This window comes from Drosophila ficusphila, unplaced genomic scaffold (genome assembly GCF_018152265.1).
Source record: "Drosophila ficusphila isolate 14025-0441.05 unplaced genomic scaffold, ASM1815226v1 contig_412, whole genome shotgun sequence".
Taxonomy (NCBI): Eukaryota; Metazoa; Arthropoda; class Insecta; order Diptera; family Drosophilidae; genus Drosophila; species Drosophila ficusphila.
The window spans coordinates 160,730-173,737 of record NW_025064326.1 but is presented as its reverse complement, the minus strand read 5'-3'; the positions used below and the strand labels follow the sequence as shown (position 1 = coordinate 173,737).

The 13,008-nt window shown below is 45.0% G+C and overlaps 3 protein-coding genes and 1 long non-coding RNA gene across 11 annotated transcripts; 2 read left to right on the top strand and 2 right to left on the bottom strand.

The window, feature by feature from the left end:
• The first annotated feature begins 522 nt into the window (after window positions 1-522).
• LOC108091493 (cysteine-rich with EGF-like domain protein 2) lies at window positions 523-2,390 on the top strand. Of its 2 annotated transcripts, none has more exons than XM_017190718.2 (3): window positions 523-1,073; window positions 1,176-1,604; window positions 2,075-2,390. In XM_017190718.2, the coding sequence occupies exons 1-3, from the start codon at window positions 626-628 to the stop codon at window positions 2,131-2,133; spliced, it is 936 nt and encodes a 311-aa protein (XP_017046207.1). In that variant the 5' UTR covers window positions 523-625; the 3' UTR covers window positions 2,134-2,390. The 2 variants fall into 2 exon arrangements, with proteins under 2 accessions (XP_017046207.1, XP_017046206.1); XM_017190717.2 differs by having other exon boundaries at window positions 1,684-2,390.
• Window positions 2,266-4,991, bottom strand: LOC108091492 (sodium/hydrogen exchanger 8). The gene is made up of 5 exons (XM_017190716.1): window positions 4,209-4,991; window positions 3,750-4,153; window positions 3,633-3,697; window positions 3,243-3,574; window positions 2,266-3,188 (listed from the first exon to the last, which is right to left on the bottom strand). The coding sequence occupies exons 1-5, from the start codon at window positions 4,886-4,888 to the stop codon at window positions 2,717-2,719; spliced, it is 1,953 nt and encodes a 650-aa protein (XP_017046205.1). The 5' UTR covers window positions 4,889-4,991; the 3' UTR covers window positions 2,266-2,716.
• Window positions 4,992-5,352: 361 nt separating this feature from the next.
• On the bottom strand, window positions 5,353-5,975 carry LOC108091510. 2 transcript variants are annotated; one of them, XR_001771400.1, is made up of 3 exons: window positions 5,824-5,975; window positions 5,566-5,756; window positions 5,353-5,512 (listed from the first exon to the last, which is right to left on the bottom strand). It is a non-coding gene; the product is annotated as an uncharacterized LOC108091510 (long non-coding RNA). The 2 variants fall into 2 exon arrangements; XR_001771399.1 differs by having other exon boundaries at window positions 5,566-5,975.
• Window positions 5,976-6,042: 67 nt separating this feature from the next.
• LOC108091509 (S-adenosylmethionine synthase) lies at window positions 6,043-12,920 on the top strand. Of its 6 annotated transcripts, none has more exons than XM_017190757.2 (7): window positions 6,043-6,102; window positions 6,848-7,069; window positions 8,827-8,904; window positions 9,268-9,390; window positions 10,366-10,478; window positions 11,155-11,834; window positions 11,901-12,920. In XM_017190757.2, exons 2-7 carry the CDS (start codon window positions 6,946-6,948, stop codon window positions 12,007-12,009), a joined length of 1,227 nt encoding a protein of 408 aa, XP_017046246.2. In that variant the 5' UTR covers window positions 6,043-6,102; window positions 6,848-6,945; the 3' UTR covers window positions 12,010-12,920. The 6 variants fall into 6 exon arrangements, with proteins under 6 accessions (XP_017046246.2, XP_017046248.2, XP_017046242.2 ...); XM_017190759.2 differs by lacking the exon at window positions 6,043-6,102 and adding an exon at window positions 6,203-6,366; XM_017190753.2 differs by lacking the exon at window positions 6,043-6,102 and adding an exon at window positions 6,374-6,491.
• Window positions 12,921-13,008: the final 88 nt, after the last annotated feature.

Sequence of the window (13,008 nt, the reverse complement as noted above, 5' to 3'; positions counted from 1 at the left end):
TTTGTCCAGATTCATATATTTGTCTACTCATATTTTAAAGAACTTAATGCAGCTTCAGAGGTACTGTCTTACTTTGATCACACACACAGAAACAAAAAAAATATGAAAACAATGTCCACACTTGGGGACCATTTTTGTATGGTAAAAGAGCCCGATTTATTTATTTTTACATTTTTTATTGCACTTAGCGCGAGTTAAATTTAATTTAAACTTGAAGAATTACGGGAAGGCAAGTCGAGCGAAAAAATGGCGAAAACAAGATGGCCGCAACAAACTTTCAATCGTCAGCGTTTGTATGCCTTTTTGTTGTCTCTTTTGTAAGAGGCAAGCTTGGTAAAGCTTGTCGCCTAGTTTTCTTACTGACGATATCGGTTAATCACAGTAAATAAGTAGTTTCACAAATAAAAAAACATTGCACAAATAAAAACAATCAATGTGGGTTGTGGATTTGATTTCGTATGTCTGTTAACCGGCACATCGATATTATCAGTGTTCCAACAACCGATAACCGCTACATATGAATCGATGATATCGGCAAGACCCCATGCGTTTTCCAACACTTTTGTGTATTTTAATTACACGTAAACTTGTGATTCGCCGGGCAAAAAATCTTTAATCCTTTAAAATGAGAGCAAAGTCCTATTGGCCAATCCTACTGCCGTTCCTAGCGATGGCAACGGCGTCTTTTTCGGGCGAAAAGCCAGTTCCTCCACCCTGCAGGGCCTGCAGTCAGCTGGTAGGCTCCTTTAAGGCAGGACTCGAGCGTACCAAGCGTGGACACGGGGGCGGGGACACTGCCTGGGAGGAGGAAAAGTTACGTTCCTACAAAAACAGCGAGGTGCGGCTTGTGGAGATCCAGGAGAAGCTCTGCTCGGACTCGGAAGTGGTCAACAAGGACCACTGCCACAACCTGGCCAATGAGCACGAGGCGCTTCTCGAGGACTGGTTTACCAACAAGCAGGGAGACAGTCCCGACCTGCAGTCCTGGCTCTGCATCGATCACCTAGCCGTCTGCTGCCCAGCGAACAGTTACGGACCGGACTGTCAGCCCTGCACTGACTGCAACGGAAACGGTACGATTTGATTTCTATATCCTGTTTTTTCTTAAAAGCAGGCTAGCTATGAGTATTTTTTAAGCAGTTTGAAAGCGATTAGTTAACCCTTTAATGTTTCAGGTAAATGCAAGGGTGACGGAACTCGAAAGGGTAACGGAAAATGTAAGTGTGATCCAGGCTATTCGGGACCGAACTGCAACGAATGTGGACCGGAGCACTACGAATCCTTCCGCGACGAAAAAAAGCTTTTGTGCACGCAATGCCACGCCGCTTGTGGCGAAGGCGGCTGCACTGGAGGCGGTCCGAAGAGCTGTCGCAAGTGCAAGGAGGGTTGGAGCATGGACTCAGAAGCGGGCTGCGTAGACATTAACGAGTGCTTGGAGCAAAAACGCCCAAACTCGTGCCGACCGCAGCAGTTTTGCGTGAACAACGAGGGCTCCTTCAGCTGCCTGGAATGTGATCGGTCCTGTGATGGCTGCGACGGCGATGGACCGGACATGTGCAAGAAGTGTGCGGATGGATACGCGATAAGGGACGGCAAATGCCACGGTAAGATACACAGGCTTTGAGCTACTAAAATAAAATCTATATATATATATCTACATATTTTGCGGCTTGACCAACAAAGACCTTTCTGCGGAGCAACGCAGCAACTACGTGAGCTATACGCGAATGCTCACATACTTTGGAATGTGCGTGGCTACCTGTGTCATCTTTCAGAGCTCCACCCACATTGCCTGGGGTTGTATTGTTGGGGCGGCGGTGGCAGTGTACATTGCTGTTTCCGAGTACTGGATTAACTCGGAGGCAGAAGGCGGGCGCCAGCCCGAATTCGACACGAAACAGCTGGAGGAACTAATCATGAAGTCGTTATAAGTCAAGCTAAGCTGGGTCGAGGGACACTCATCGGACCATAGTGTTAGATTTATTCTATGAATAAGATGCACGAGGGCTTTGAACCGCAACATTCTTGATTTACTGTTTGCTTGCGCTCTAACGTTTTTGTATTTTGTTTGCAGTCAGCAGCGAATCAGATTCCGAGGTGCACGGTGACGAGTCAACGCACGAAGAACTGTAACGCACAGTCATGCACATCCTTTAGTCAATTTTAGTTTATTAGATCATATTATTACCAATCGATATCGGAATGTGTATTGCCAAAGTGTATTTAAAAAACTAATCTTTACCTCCAAAAATGTACAAAAGTTTATAATTTTGCAATTATCTTGTTAATGGTATCACAATTAGATATTTATTATATTTGGTTTCAAAAATTTTAAAAATAACAAATACAGCCAAAACATGCATACATTTTAGTATCATTAACCATTTTAAGCGTGTGTTTCTGACTTGGGCTGGTTTTGTCACGTTCAAATTGCCATTTTTAAGACCAAATGTCTTGTGCAATGGAATACTGCTCGAAGCGGATAAATAAAGGAACTAGCATAATACAAACTTATCCTTGCAATTGGGTCTAACAAGATAAGCGTCTAGAAACGAGGAAAATATATACACAAGTTAACAAGTACCACCACCGTTTTTCTAAGTAACACGGATAAATAAAAGAACTATAAAAAAAAAGTAATAAATACGATCGTTGACTTTTGGCCACCAAGGTGTCTTAACACAGCCACAGAGTTCTCCAAAACATCCCTGAATCACTACGATCGCGCCAGATGGCTCTGACTTGTACTGGCCGCCAACCCGATCTCTTCATCCGACTCATCCGAATCTAATGGACTCACACGAATGGCTTGATACCACTTGTTGGTCAGGTCGGCCATCTGCGACTTGCACTCGTGCAGTTCCTGACTGTTAAAGCGTCGTGTAAAGAACGGAATAAAGTACTTGCGATCCATGCGGCCAAAGCGATCCCTTGCTTGTGTAAAGGTTACATCCTCCTCTTCGGTGAGCTCCGACAAGTGTTCTGAGTCGATTGCCTGGCCCCATTCGCGGGTCTTTGACAGAGAAATCGACTTCGACCGCTTTCGGCCGCTGGCCCGACGTCCTCCATCTTCAGTGCTATTTCGCACAGAACCACGTGTGCGGCGTTTCTTACCAGGCTTAAGGTATTTCAACAGAGGCATAGTAGAGCCTCCCAATACTAGCGTGGTAAACAGCACGATGATCAATCTAAAATTTAGAAATTTTTAATGACTGGGAGTTTTTTAGACCGGATCCGCTTACGTAGTTGTTATGATGACGTGGCGCTTTTCCTGGCTGTCAAGGTTTAAGTGCAAAGACAACGCGTAAGAAATGGCTCCTCGAAGACCCGAAAACCACATGATGAACTGCATTTTGTTGTTGATCTTATGCTCGCGGAATTTGTTAACCAAGAAGGCCAGAGGAAAAATGTTGCAGGCCCGGCCAATTAAACAGAGCACTATAGCCCATATAACAAAAGAGAGTTCTACTTGGTGCTTGAATGAGAAAATCGCCAGGCCCAGATAGGCAAATACACATGTTTCAGCAATAAATGCCAGTGTCCTCATTGTCTGTTGCATGGTGATTTGAGTGACCTGCCGTAATACCCTTTTAATAAATGTAAAGTATAGTTTACTTAGGCAAAACTCTTACCGTGGACAGATTGAAATGCGTATAGTGAGACATGACGATTCCACAAAATAGTATAGCCATGATGCCTTTTGGCGAAAAATATTATTTTTAATTTCAAGAAAGAGAGGGCAAACTTACCACTTAAGTGTATTCCCTCGGCCAAAACGTAGGGGGCGTACGTAAACATAAGCATCATGGCAAATTCAAGGGACGGATGCTTCCGCAAATCGATGTGCTTGAGGAGCAAAGCAGATATCAAGGCAAAGATAACTCCAATACCCGCCGACGCGAAGAACATAGCGCAGAAAGTCTTTAGCGCACTAAACATTGCCTCACCAGTGCTGGCCTCTGCGTTTGCGTTGGCCGATTGGGTGATGGAGGCGGTGAGCACAATAGATATAGCGTCGTTTAAGATACTCTCACCGAACACCAACATGTTTAGAATTGGGTCCACGTCAAGAGCATGAAAAATAGCGACCGTCGCGACAGGATCAACAGCCGAGATAAGCGAGCCAAAGGCAAACGACTCCGAAAAGCTCAGGCTATGGAATTTAAGAGTTATAAAAACATTGGTTAAAGAATTAATTTGTAAATTACCGAAACGCCACCTCTGCCAGGCCTAGCAGGTAAATTCCAGCTCCAATGACTAGTGCAGAAATCGTTGTGCCGAATATGGCAAAAACCAGGATGGAACCAATGTTCTGAAAGAAGTTTCCTTTGTGCAGATTGTAACCGGACTCGAATATAATTGGCGGTAAAAGGACCAAGAAGAAGCCCATTGGCGAGAAAACCTCCTCGCGCTTCCAGCTGCCATTCTGTCCGGACATTATGTTCAGCGACAAGCCGATGAGGGCGCCCAGGAAGACCACGACAATGCTTTCCGGCAAATACTGAAATCCGGTCTGCAGCATGGAGTGGATTAACAGGATACCTAGCATGATCACGCAAATTACAAAGAACAAGGAAAGCGAGGAGTTGTGCTCCTGCTCGACGGCATGCGAGTCAATGAGTGGTGGCTCCGTGATCACTGTGGATGCGTTTCCCTTCCTTGTGGTGTTTACTGCACTCACAGGAGCAGCAGTTGCCGAGGAAATGTTCCCCAGTGGACTGTTGACCGCCACATCGAATGGGGGGTGAGAGTTACTACTTTCAGGCGTGGAGTTGTTGATGGTCGTGATGTTGTTTTGGAGCTCCTTTTGTTGTCCACTGCTGTCTTCCGCCAACACATGTAGGAATATGCAAAAAACAGCCGCGTTGCAGGCGAGCCAAAAACGCATTTTGACCGAAAAATTGTGACGTGTTCGTTAATAAGGATCGCATTTAACTTTGCACAATTTGTTAAATTTGTTTTTCTTCACGAACAGCTGTTTATCGGCCTATCTGACGTTTATCAAAGCAGAGTTGCCACACTATTTCGGTAAACAGGCGCGTGCTTTTCCAAAAATTCAAACTGGAATTGTGCATGTAATAGCGTTTAATTGATTTAAACTATACTGCACAAACAAGAATATTAATCATCACTTCGCAATATGCCCAGTCACGCGGGGCTGGGGTCAGTGCTGATAGCTCTTTTGCAGTTATTTTTTTTTGAAAATGGGGAATATTAAGAAAGATAACTTATAATCCATCTTATTTTAAAACAAATAGTTTGACAGCTGCAAATTAAAATTGGGGGGTTTACTATATATACCTTTTTAACAATAAAGATAGCTGTTGCCAAGGAGAACAATTTGAAATAAAATAGGTGAGGGAAACTTTGGTTTTACATGAAAAATTCTACAAATTTAATTCATTGGCATTTATAAATAATGTACATGCACATCTGTCCAAAATATTTTTAAGGCACACGCGATGTTCTTCGGGCCCCAGGGGGTCACAGCTAATTTGGAAGATAATGGGGCCTGTTGTTTTCGGTTATTTTCAGTGGGTATTAGAAATTTTAAAATCTACATACATGCACAAAGCTGATTGCCAAGCGCCTTGATCTTGGCAGACCTTGTTTGTCTTTAACATGACGTAAGCACTTTTTCGATTACCCAGATTGTAGGAATGGTAGAAAACCCTAAATTGGTGTTCGATTTCCCTTGACCAGAGAGTGTCGGATGATCTTTTCCAGCCAGGTCAATCACTCCAGTCTGTGGGAAGCTAGGATTTCAACATACTTAGATTTCCATTTAACAAGTCGCCTCGTATTGCGATTTTAAAATATCACCGTATATGTAAATCTGAAACGCTGTACATAAGAAAAACAGAGAGTAATCCTAAGCAGATCCCAAAAAGTGAGAATATATACATAAGCGCCAAACGCGGTGTCACATAGGTTTATTCTGATAAGCTCCTATTTCCTGCCTACTCATCTCGCCAAGCTGGCTACGCAAATTTATAAATTAGCATTCGCCTCTAAAACTCGACCGCAGTCAAACACTGGCTGAGCAGGAAGCAAGTCGGGACTTTAAGCAGAATCTCGTCGAATCCTTCGTTTAAATTCGAGGTGAGTATAAAGGATCAGTAGCCAGATCCAGTGAATTCGCTTCCTAAAAGGGTGGCAACGCCAGGCGAGGAAACAGCTGTTTTCCCATCGGGCAAAATCAAAAACGTGGAGATGCTGATGAAGTAAATTTACCCGAGAGTCCCAAGAACGCCCGAAAAGTTTTGCGGCCCCCACGAAGAGCGCCAAAATAAGCCCCAAAATACGTACTCCGCCAGCCAAAGAGAAGCAGAAGCCCGCTCTCCCGCTCTCGCACTCGCCTCAGAGGTATAAATTCAGAAAGCCGTGAAAAGTGTGCGCTCTTTTTCTACAGAACCGTCGCCAAGATAGGACGTTTGTTGGCTGCGCCGCTGATTTGGTTGCCGTCGCTGAAACAGTAGAATTCAGAATCAGTGTGTATAAATTATTGAACTAAAAGCCGTCAGAACACGCACATAAACCAGCTCTCGCCCAGCGACTAGTTTTATTTTTGACCCCGCGTAACGTACGTGCCGTGTGTGTAGCTCCAGTTCCATTGTGTGGTAAACAGCACGCCGCATAAAACTTCATGAAAGAAAAGCGATTATGTAAAAAACTATACACAGCACGAAAAGCGAGCAAAAACCGGAAAATCCCAACAGCCTCAAGGCAGCGGGGCGCGGATTCGCAAATGCGAAAATAGCTGTGTTTTGTGAGAGTTCGGAAAATCAATTTCGTCAAGCGTTTTTAGCACCCAACCAATGTGCCTGTTCTCTCTCTGTTCCCACAGCTCCACCAACAGCCAATCCGACCGGAAATCGTGTTGAAGCCCTTCTCCTCTGTCAGACCGACCAACTTTGAACTACAGACTCCCAATTATCCCGCAAAATGCCGCAAAAGACAAACGGACACAGCGCCAACGGCTGCAACGGCAGCAACGGAAACTCCTATGACATGGAAGACGGAGCCACATTCCTGTTCACTTCCGAATCCGTGGGCGAGGGCCATCCAGGTGAGTCTTCGATTGCATCCGCGCCACCTCAAATTGCATCACTGCGCCAGGGCCCCTGCGTGCGCGCTGTGTATTTGGACTCGAGCATACACAAATGCACACTCGGCTGCGCTGAGGGATGTACGTCTGCGTCGTCTGGTGGTGCTCATAACCTTACCAAACTGCTTCTCCAGGGTCTGAGGCCTAGCTGGCTGTCTGGCGAAGCCCCAACCCCTGAATTCCCCGCCCATTCCCACTCCTCCGCCGTCTGCTGCCTGAGATCTAACAAAATGGCGACTGAGTGCTTTGCCGCATACCTTTGTTGATTGCTACCCAATTTGCGCTTCTTTTGTACCGGCTGCGAAGGGGATAGATGGGTAGCGAAAAACGTGCTTGTTTGCTCAGCGTCTTGATGTGTTTGTGAATTATTGTTCCACCAGATCGCTGGAAGTCAGTCGTAGCAGGCGCCTTTCCTTGCAAAACCAAGGACTCCGAATCCTCTCTGCACCTCGCGGCGCCACTGCCGGCAGCCTGGGCCACCAAAAAACAGCTGGTCACTCTCAGACACCCCCCACAGCGGGGAGGCCAAACCTCGTATTTGTGGGGCCGACGCAATTTATAGACTGGTTCTTTATCGCTCGCGGCTCTCACACACTCATGGTACCTGCGTCATGCGCACCATGTGCTTCTGGCTCGCTGGGAGCGTTCTCTGCCAGCTTTGGCTTGGCGCTCTTCGACATTGTTCATGCACTTGTGCCGCGCAGAAGGTGATCAAAACAAGGGCCAAACTAAAACAAACCCACGTTGCCTTTGTGGAAACCCACGAGTCAGTTTTCAAAGCTTATCTTTTAGGCGGAATCGCTAACCACGTGTTCTGCTTGAGCTCGGGCTCTCCGCCGCTGCCAGAGTTTGTTTATATCAGCGGGAACGAGCTGAGTATGAATGTATTTGACAACATATGCTGATAAGGGGGAGCGACCTTTTATACTACGCATTGATTACTTTTACTGCTATATTTTATAATGCTAATTAAGTCGGCTTGGCAAGTCAGCCCTAGACAGCCCTGATAATTGGCGCCGGAAGCCACCCAAAAGAACCCACCCCGAAGGGTTGACATTAATTTCACCTGTCTTCCTGAAACGAATGACTGACGGACTTATTGGAACAGGAGTAGTCTAGCTGGAAACAGGGAGTTTTTTTTTTTCATTTCAAACGAAAGTCTGAAACCCATTTTCAAACCCCAAACTTACACTCATCCCTTAACCCAAGGCGATCATACGAAAACGAAACGCCATTTATGTGAGTCAACACTTTTGCAGTTTTGCCAATTTAGTATCCCGGTGCTGACGCAATATTCCACTTCAATAACGCTGTTTCTACGGAGCCCCTAAAGCCGGAGGGCGGGCTCCGGTTACGCAGCAAGTTTTGGCACAAAGCACTGGCAATGCGACTGGTATCGAATGAATCCGAGTCTAAGGATTTCATGCGCGAGTCGGCGTCGTTTTCCGATATATTTTGTTTGGACAACGCCATCGTTGCTGTTGGGCTCGTGTTTTGAGTGATAGACATAAAATGGCATTGAATTTCGCTAGCACTCGCAGAGTGAAAATTAAAATAAACCGCATGGCCTGGCAATTTTTCGGTGTCGCCTAGCAGGCGACAAACGTTGGGGGAGCGCGTGAGTATTTGGCACATCCGCTGCCCCCTCTACTCCCCCGGCGATGCTTGGCAGTGCACCTTCTCGTACCTCTCACTAACCTTCTCCCTTGTGTTTGCAGACAAAATGTGCGACCAAATCAGCGACGCTATCTTGGATGCCCATCTGAAGCAGGACCCTAACGCTAAAGTGGCGTGCGGTAAGTAATGGGAACCATGAACTGAGTGCTTAGTGGACCCTAAATCTGAAACCCCATACGCCAAGGCTGCTGACCTCTTTAAAGCTACCGAAATCGGTGTTCGGTTAAGCTCTCCCAAAGGCGCAAAGGGATCATATTTGTCTTCGAGGGCGGCAGACCATCAGAAAATAAACTCATCCATAAAGTAAACATTTGCGCAGCAATCAACGCGTGTGCAATGTTTCTGCAAGTCGCCAAAACCGATGCCCATGATCAATAAACAAAGTCTAGCGAGCCGCCCAAGCTATGGGAAGATTTCGGACCCACTGAGGGGACTCGCTCTGCTGTCACGTCTGTTATAACTCTTTGTTTTACTGCATCTAGAAACTGTTGCCAAGACTGGCATGATCCTGCTGTGCGGCGAGATCACATCAAAGGCCGTTGTCGATTACCAGAAGGTGGTGCGCGAGACAGTCCAGCACATTGGATACGATGACTCCTCCAAGGGTAAGCGTCCATCTAGCAAACTAAGCAAATATATTTGTGGGCGGGTTGCAGGATTCGTTACTTAGATCTCTACCAAACACAATATATATATTCACCATAAAAATAAAATCAAAAAGGTTTCGATTGGAAGACCCTGAATCTGCTTGTCGCCATCGAGCAGCAATCTCCCAACATTGCCAATGGCGTGCACATCAACCGCGAAGAGGACGACGTGGGCGCTGGTGACCAGGTACAGCAAAGCTTATCCGTTCTTCTACTACCGCCTAGCACTAAGTGATGCGGAGAGTGTGTGTGCGTTCGTTCGTTTCGTTTCCATTTTGTTAAGTGTTTCCTAAATCCTTTATTTCGCACATTAACTTGGCCCGCTCGCAGGCCAACAAGGGATTCGTCATACCCATTCAAGTTACCCCAACACATTTCAACAAGATTAAGTTTAGAGCTGCTGATTGGAATTCAAAATGAATTCAATCATTACCAACCTCTCCTCCTAACTGGGGATGCAAAGTAACCAGTGCAAAAACGAGAAAATAAAAAGGAATGGACTACATTACATACAACACATTTGGGTCTCGCTGCGGGTGTTCTAACCACATAAATTGCATATTACCAGTCATTCGAGGCCACTGAAAGTCAGATAGTTGAACTAAAAATATCCTGGGGAAATCGAACTTTTGCATGCGGCATGTATCCCTCCATCGGAGAAGACTGTAAGTTCTACGGAACAAAACGATTCAGAAATTAGGGTAACACATTGTAATTCTGATGATGAATCGCAATTAATTTTAATCTAGAATAAAAGGGCGAAAAAACCATATTATTAACATTACTTACAGACATTTTCCTGTGTGTGTGCAACATTGCTGCGCTCTTTTCTTTTATCTTTCTCTTTTCATATGTGACCAAACACGATACAAACCTAAACCATATTTTTTACGATAACGTGTAATTCGCCATCGCGATTTAAACTCACTAAAGGTTTTGATTTCAAAACCTGCAACGTGCTTTTGGCATTGGACCAACAATCGCCCGAAATCGCTGCCGGAGTGCATGTCAATCGCGCTGAGGAAGAAATCGGTGCCGGAGATCAGGTCTGAATTAGAAGCAGTAAAGCTGGCAGTCTCGGCAGGCCGGGATCGAATGCCCTTTTCAAAGAGCGACGTTTTCCAATTCCTAAGACTTTTCATTTGACTTGACTTCGGGTCGGATGTCAGATACTCATGGTGGCTGGGCGCTTATGAGCTCTTTGGAAGGGGCGTTCCCGCCAAATGTAAAATTTGTGTTTATTGTTTCCTTAATTTATTCTCGTAACTAATCGAAGAGGTATAAGACGATTTTAATGCTATAATACATCTTTAGTTCTCTTTTGCCACTTTGCCATTTGTAGCGCTGCAATATTGCTCAAGAATGACACTGCCCACACCTAATCGCCTTAATTGTTATTTGAAGCTCAAAATCTATTTGTTGATCGATCAAAACATTTCGTTATTTTGTTTCAAATAACAACTGCATTAATTAAAGACACACCACCGCATATGCACCAATAAAAACATTTATGTACTCACATCTTGGCTACCAAGTTTCATAGCGATCTTTCGCAAACCAAAACTCGTCACACATCTTACCATATGTTCTTTATTCACCCTCAACTTATCTAACATTATTGTTTTTATCACTAACGCTACTGACACTTATTGGTTTTGGTTGCTTCTGTTCGGTGATCTGATTCAAGGAACTTTTCTAAAGTGACAAATGAACTCTTTGCAGGGCATCATGTTCGGATATGCCACCGATGAGACCGAGGAGTGCATGCCCCTCACCGTCGTCCTGGCCCATAAGCTGAACGAAAAGATTGCCGAGCTACGCCGCTCTGACGTCTTTTGGTGGGCTCGCCCCGACTCCAAGACGCAAGTCACCTGCGAGTACCTCTTCAACCAGGGGTCAGCAGTGCCGAAGCGAGTCCACACCATCGTGGTGTCCATGCAGCACTCGGAGAAGATTTCGCTGGAGACCCTGCGCTCAGAAGTAATGGAGAAAGTTGTGAAAGTCGTCATTCCTGTCAAATACATTGATGCCAACACCATCGTGCACATCAATCCATGCGGTCTCTTCGTCATCGGAGGACCGATGGGTGACGCAGGTCTAACGGGCCGAAAGATCATTGTGGATACCTACGGAGGCTGGGGCGCCCACGGTGGCGGAGCCTTCTCTGGCAAGGACTTCACAAAGGTAGACAGATCCGCAGCTTACGCGGCTCGCTGGGTAGCCAAGTCACTGGTAAAGGCTGGGCTCTGCAAGCGCTGCCTCGTCCAAGTTTCGTATGCCATCGGTCTGGCCGAGCCTCTGTCCATAACTGTGTTCGACTACGGCACTTCCCACAAATCACAAAAGGAACTCCTGGAGATCATCCGGCGCAACTTTGACCTCAGGCCCGGCAAGATTGTCAAGTAAGTGGGAGTCTCTAGTTACTGCAGCATTGTGAATGTACTCACTGTTTACCTCGTTGTCCACAGGGACTTGAACCTGCGTCAACCGATATACCAGCGCACCAGCACCTATGGCCACTTCGGACGCGCCGGCTTCTCGTGGGAGGAGGCAAAGCCTTTGGAAACTGGCAACTGACTAGACGCTGACGCGCCACTACCGCAGTCACCGTGTGCTAAGAGATGGAAGCCATCGTCATCGTCATCAGCGTCAACATCAACAGAAACCATAACACCAACGTAATTTTTAATTCGTTTTTAAAGTCAAAAGACGGCGGAGCTAGCTGCATTGTCATGCGACTTCCTTTGGGCTTACGTTTCTTACTACACCTGCGCTCTTCGCTATATAATTTAAACCAATCTGATGTGTGCAGTCTTTTCACACAACATTAGTTGTAGACGTGTAACTATCCGCATATATATACTTAATAGAGAGCTCCACCACAATTGATGAGCTTTAGTTATTCATATACATAGTATAGTGCCGTCACTCAGTTTTGTTATCACAAAAATTAAAGTAGTTAGTCTGACCTTCAAATATCTGCAATATTGGAACTGTATAAAACTAACATCCAACGCCAAGAAGTGGTGCACCATTCTCATGCCCTAATTGTACACATATTTTTGTATCTTTTAATATTGCTATATGTTGTATATGTTTAACCAAAAGTTTTTAAACAACTCGATTGTATGTAAATTACACACTGTCTTTGTATTTTCTGTAACCAACCAACCAACCATAAGATAATGTATTTTCCTTTACAAAAATATATTAATAATACAGATGAAAAGTTTGTAATTCATAAAAGACCTGTTTACATAGACTTGGCATTTCCATTGTGAAAACAAAAGAAATCAGTGCCATGTCTGTGTTGCAATCAAAAACAAAAATAAAAACAGTCAACTAGTGTATCCTGCTTCTGGTATTTGACACAATTGTGAAAAGAAAAGTTTAACCTGGAATTAAGTAATATTGTACATGACAAGCTAACTTTTACATGACAATGATCATTGAAATAAATGTATTCGACTGTTTAAGATTAAACAATAGTACATTAAAGGGTTACTTGGTGTTTATAGAGCAGATAGAGCATACTGCGCAACGCAGTTTTGTTCCTATCGTTTGAGATCGATTGTG